The sequence below is a fragment of the Falco naumanni genome, chromosome 3, assembly GCF_017639655.2.
Source record: "Falco naumanni isolate bFalNau1 chromosome 3, bFalNau1.pat, whole genome shotgun sequence".
In the NCBI taxonomy this organism is placed as follows: Eukaryota; Metazoa; Chordata; class Aves; order Falconiformes; family Falconidae; genus Falco; species Falco naumanni.
This window is the reverse complement of record NC_054056.1, coordinates 108946038-108951979: the sequence shown is the minus strand read 5'-3', so window position 1 is coordinate 108951979 and position 5942 is coordinate 108946038. Positions and strand designations below refer to the sequence as shown.

The 5942-nt window shown below is 56.9% G+C and overlaps 1 protein-coding gene across 1 annotated transcript; it reads left to right on the top strand.

The window, feature by feature from the left end:
* Positions 1-291: 291 nt before the first annotated feature.
* On the top strand, positions 292-3396 carry TIGD5 (tigger transposable element derived 5). Its single transcript, XM_040585538.1, has one exon. The coding sequence runs from the start codon at positions 432-434 to the stop codon at positions 2220-2222; it is 1791 nt and encodes a 596-aa protein (XP_040441472.1). The 5' UTR covers positions 292-431; the 3' UTR covers positions 2223-3396.
* Positions 3397-5942: the final 2546 nt, after the last annotated feature.

The window sequence follows — 5942 nt, the reverse complement described above, 5'->3', positions numbered from 1 at the left end:
CGGACCACGAGCGGCGGGGACGGGGGGGGCAGAAGGGGTGTGCGAGGGGAGACAACGCGCCGCACTCACCGCGCGGACCTCCTTCCCCCCCTTCCTTTTCCCCACGGTAGAACAGCCGGGCGGGGCGGGGAAAGCAGCTCTGGGGGAAGAGGTGAAGCGTGCGCCCCCCGTCTTTGTAGAGTGGTACAACTCAGAGGCAGCGGCGGGGCTGCGGGGAAGAGTCCAACAGGGCAAGGAGAAGGGGGAGCGGCGCAACCTAATCGCTATGGAGGGGGACGCATGCGCGTTGCGCGCCGCCCCGCCCTACCGGCCGGCTCGGGGCCGGAGCGGAGACAAAGGCGCCGCGCCCCCCCCCCACCTCCCGCCCCGCCCCGGTTATAACGCGCCCCCCTCCCGGTACCGCGCCGGCCCATGGCTGCGGGGGCGGCTCCATGCCCGGGGGGGAGCCGGAGGCGGGTGGGGGGCCGGCCGGTATGGCGGGAGGGCGGCAGGGCGGTGGCGGCAGTGCAGCCGCGGGGGTGTCGGTGAAGATGGCGCTGCGACGGGCCTACTCCATCAAGGACAAGCTCCAAGCCATCGAGCGGGTGAAGAAGGGCGAGCGACAGGCGTCTGTGTGCCGGGCCTTCGGGGTGCCGGGGGGTACGCTGAGGGGCTGGCTGAAGGATGAGGCCAAGCTACGGTGGTTCCTGGAGCAGCTAGGGGGTGAGGTGGGCACCCAGCGCAAGAAGATGCGCCTGGCTAACGAGGAGGAGATCGACCGCGCCGTCTACTCCTGGTTCCTCGCACTCCGCCAGCATGGCGTCCCCCTCTCTGGGCCCCTCATCCAGGCCCAGGCCGAGGCCTTCGCCCGGCAGATCTACGGTCCTGAGTGTACCTTTAAGGCCAGCCACGGCTGGTTCTGGCGCTGGCAGAAGCGTCATGGCATCTCCAGTCAGCGTATCTATGGGGAGGGTGGCCTCCCCACCGAGCCTGAGCGGGCTCCCACTGCCTGCCCTGAGGCCCTGCCCGTGCCGGCTGCTGATGCTGGGGGCTATGGCGACGAGCAGATCTACAACACCAACATCACTGGGCTCTACTGGAAGCTGCTGCCAGGGCAGACTGGCGGAGCAGCGGCAGCAGCACGGCGGCGGCCGGCTCCCCGTGAACGGGTCACTGTGCTGCTGGCTGCCAACCTGACTGGCTCCCACAAGCTCAAGCCGTTAGTGGTCGGGGGCCTTCGTGATCCCCCCAGCCTCCGTCATCACAACCAGGACAAATTCCCTGCTTGCTACCGCTACAGCCCCGAAGCCAGGCTGGGGCCAGCCCTTCTTCGGGCTTGGTTCTTTGAGGACTTTGTGCCGGGTGTCAAGCGCTTCCTGCGACGGAGCTGCCTGCAGCCAAAGGCTGTGCTGCTGCTCAGCTCCCCACCACCGTCCTCCGGGACTGGCTCTGAGGAGTCCCCGCCACTGCAGACGCCCGACGGCTCCATCCGCGCGCTCTTCCTCTCCAAGGGCCCTGCTGGCAGCAGCTCGGCCGGAGGAGGAGGCCGAATCCCAGCCCCACTGGAGCAGGGTGTGGTGTCCGCCTTCAAGCAGCTCTACAAGCGGGAATTGCTGCGCCTTGCTGTCTCATGCGCGGCTGGCAGCAGTGGCTCGGGTTGCCCCATGGATTTTGTGCAGTCCTTCCTCCTCAAGGACATGTTGTACCTGGCTGGCCTCTCCTGGGACCTCATCCCCCCCAGCTCTATTGAGAAGTGCTGGCTGCTGGGGCTGCGTGCCGCCTTCGAGCCCCAGCCTGGGGAGGAAGAGCATGGAAACCCCCCACGTGGGGAGGAGGGTGGAGGGGACAGCAAAGTCTTTAGCGACCTCACCCACCTGGCCGCATTGGCCTACAAGCGCTTGGCTCCCGAGGAGGTGGCTGACTGGTTGCACTTGGACGATGTGGCCCCGGGTACAGAGGAGGACGATGGGGAAGAGAATGCTGAGGAGGAAGGCCCTGGGGGCTGTGGGGCAGAGGAGGAGGAGGAGGAGGCAGCTACCCGAGATGGGGATGGCAGAAGGGGTGGAGAAGGAGGAGATATCTTGCTGCCCACAGCTCGGGAAGCCATCAAAGGTCTGGAGACAGCACTGCGCTGGCTGGAGGGTCAGGACCCCCAGCAAGTGGGGCCGCTGAAGCTGGTGCAGCTCCGCTCCCTCATCAGCATGGCCCAGCGGCTACACCGCGGTGGCAGCCCCCATTCCTAGGGCAGGGCAACCTGTGACCTCTCAGCTACCAACCACCCCACTTGGGGTGTGGGGGGTGAAGGGGGCTGGGGACATCCCAGTTGTCCCAGGAGGCTGGCAGCAGAGGTGCCAGCTCCTCTTACCCCTCTGTCACAGGCAGTCACTAGAGCTCAGGAGGCCCAAACGCCCCTGGGTTATTACAGCTAAGGGGGGGTTACAGTTTAGGGCTAATGGGGGGTGTGTGTTGTGCAACAACTCCTCCGTACGTTGCATATTCCAAGGGTTATTCCTCACCTGAGTATATTTAGGAGGTGCTATTTTTTAAGTCACATGAGACTGAGCGGGGTTGGCCCCCTAGTCACTGGCACCACTAGAAGGGGGTGGGTGCCTCCCATGCTGCCCAGTCCCTCTGACCCCGTGAGGAGGAGTGAGAGAGGGACATCCTCAATATCACCACAAGGAGCTGGGATGATGGGGGAAGTTACACTAAGTAATTCCTTGCATCTTGGAGCGGGGCTGGGGTGGGCGCTGCCGGCTGGACAGGGACCACTCCTGGGTGGAAAGCATTCTGCCATGGAGGAGGCTGGTGATGCTCTTCCTACTGCCAAAACAGAGCCCTGTTAAACTGGGGAGGCTTGAGGCTGGTTTAAGACAACTTTCTTCATGCACTGGATTGGGACAGGGACACCTGGGGTGGCATCCATGAAGCTGCAACTCCCCAGAGAGGGTCGCCTTCATCATTCCCATGACAGCCCCATGCCTGGGAACACCCAGACCACAGAGACCTGCTGAAACAGGTACCATCACCCGAGAATCCTCATGAAGCCAAAGGCTCCAGGGATGGGGGTTAAGGTGCCACTCCCAGGGTCTGTGGGGCAGTTGGGGATGGAAGATGCATCTCACAGTGCAGGGCAGATGGCCTGCCAGTGTGACATGCATTGTGAGTTGAGATGGGAGCAGGGAGGGCTCCCAGCACTGCCTTGAAATACTGGAGGCATCAGATGTGAATTCAGCAACTGTTGACCTGATTTCAATTAAATATTAGCCTGCTTAGCCAAATTATTGAAAGGAGAAAAAACCCCAACTCATCAGTGCTGCCATGCCCATGTCAGCAGGCAAGGTGGGTGTTTTTACTTGTTGAGTCTTTGTCTCATAACATCAGAGTTTATGAAAATTAAATGGATTTTTATTGCCACTTTGGGGTTGTCATCTGTGAACAGTCATGTGGAGCCATCCCAGCAGAACAGAGGCTGGCACAAGGGGAACCTCTGTGCGGTTGTGTCCTCTTGGTGTGGTCTTCTCCATTGTGTTCCCCACCTCTCTGCTGCCTGTTTAATGCAGTAGGGCCAGGCAGGCACCTGAGCCACTTGCGGCTTGTCCCCAAATCGATATTTTAATTTATTAGTAGGGTTAACTTGCCAATAAATGAGGCTGCCAGGGCATTTAGGGAGCAGCAAGGAAAAAAACCCACAGAAGTCATCAATTTTGGAGGTGAGGTTTGTCCTTTCAGATCATGAAACTCCACTGCAGAACCTATGTCAAGAAAAGCTTACAATTAGGGGAGAAATGCACTGGGGTTTTTTCCCCCACAAACCCAGCCAACCTCAATTTTTGCTGTTTGGCTGCTGCCACGTTGACAGCCAGCATGATGTGTGATGTCTGTCCCATTTCATGCTTCTCCCTTAGCTTTGGTTTCCTAATGGTATGTGTTTGGGGCTTGATGCTGCAGTGCCTGAATGCAGACTTCTATCCACTAACGGGATGTAATCATGTAAAACCATGTTTCTAATTATTTTTATAGTCTTTTACACCAAAAAATCACAAAACAACCCACAAAAAACATTTTAGAGCTTGATGTGGCTCACTTCAAGCAGTAGTTTGTGAGTTAAAGGAGTCATCCATTTTGACAATGTTGCAAAGCTCAGCAGAAGATACAGGGCTGGAGGTCTTCACTTCTTGTGTCAGTCAGCCTGGGTGCTCTCATGGCACTATTGGCCTGGTTTGGGAGGTGACAACATCGAACCATGGGTTTGGGTTGAAAGGGACCTTCAGAGATCATCTAGTCCAACCCTCCTGCCTTAGGAAGGGACATCTTTCACTAGACTGGGTTGCTCACAGCCTCGTCTAACCTGACCTTGAACGCTTCCAGTGATGGGGCATTCACAACTTCTCTGGGCAACCTGTTCCAGTGTCTCACCACCCTCATTGTAAAAGATTTCTTCCTTATGTCCAGTCTGTGTCTGCCCTCTTTAAGTTTAAAACCATTGCTCTGTCTTTCTTACCAGCCCCCTTTCTACACTAAAAGGCCGCAGTAAGGTCTTCCTGGAGCCATCTCTTCTCCAGGCTGAACACCTGCAGCTCTCCCAGCCTTTCTCCGCAGCAGAGGGCTTTCAGCTCTTGGACCAGCTCCATGTCCCTCCCCCAGCCCTGCTCCAGCAGGTCCCTGCCTGGCTTGTGCTGGGGACCCCCGAGCTGCGTGCAGCAGGCAAGTGTCTCATCAAAGCAGAGCAGCGGGAGAGCATCACCTCCCTTGACCTGCTGGCCATGCTGCTTTTGATGTGGCCCAGGATGCGACTGGCTTTCTGGGCTCTGCGCGCACATTGCTGGCTCATATTCAGCTCTTCATCCACCAACACCCACAAGTCCTTCTTGGCAGGGCTGCTCTCAATCCCTTCATCCTCCAGCCTGTATTGCTACTGAGGATTGCGCCAACTCAGGTTTAGGACCCTTGCACTTGGCCTCATTGAACTTCATGGGCTTTGCAGGGGGCCGTTCCTCCAGCCTGTCCAGGTCCCTCTGGATGGCATCCCTTCCCTCAAGCAAATCAACCACACTGCTCAGCTTGGTCTCATCTGCAAGTGTGCTGAGAGAGCCCCCAATCCCACCATCTATGTCATCAATAGAAATATTTAATAAGATTGGTCCCAGTACATATCCTTGAGGGACACCATGCATTACTGGTTTCTACTTGGACATGGAGCCATTGACACAGCCATCCAGCCAATACCTGATCCAGCTAACAGTCCACCCATCAAACCCACCTCTGTGCAATTTAGCAGCACAAATGTTGTGTGGGACCATGTCAAACACCATACAGAGATCTAGGTAGATGACGTCCATAGCTCTTCCCTTATTCACCAATGCAGTCACTCCATTGTAGAAGGCCACTACCTTTCTCAGGCACAACTTGCCCTTGGCAAAGCCATGTTGGCTGTCTCTAACCACGTCCCTGCCTTCCATAGGTTTCAGCATGCCTTCCAGGAGGATCTGCTCCGTGATCTCACCAGGCAGAAGATGCCTCTCTTGAAGGCAGGAATATTAGCAGTAAGGTAGTAGCAATAATATACCTGCAGTGAGTTCTGACTTTTTAAGTAAAATTTTGGAATTTAAGCCATTTTTGTTAAAACTAGTGCATACCAAATTAATGAAGGTCATCAGCTTCCTGGCTTTGGGATTGAACATGCTGCTTCTCTGCAAGACAACCTGAAACCCCAGAGCTCAAAAGCCTTTAGGAGGACACATGAAGATGGGGAAAGGCCAGGGGCTGAGGTCAGCAGTGTCACAAGCAGTGGGGCTGGATTTTGCCAAGGCTTTTTCACCAGGTATGTTGAAATGGTGTGGAGGACACAGAAGAGATGGAGATGCCCGAGAATGAAATTGGTAGGCTGCATATTTCAGAGAGACCAGCAGAATCACCTTGGGGGAATCTGGGGACGGGACAGGGATAAAAGCAGGCAGAAG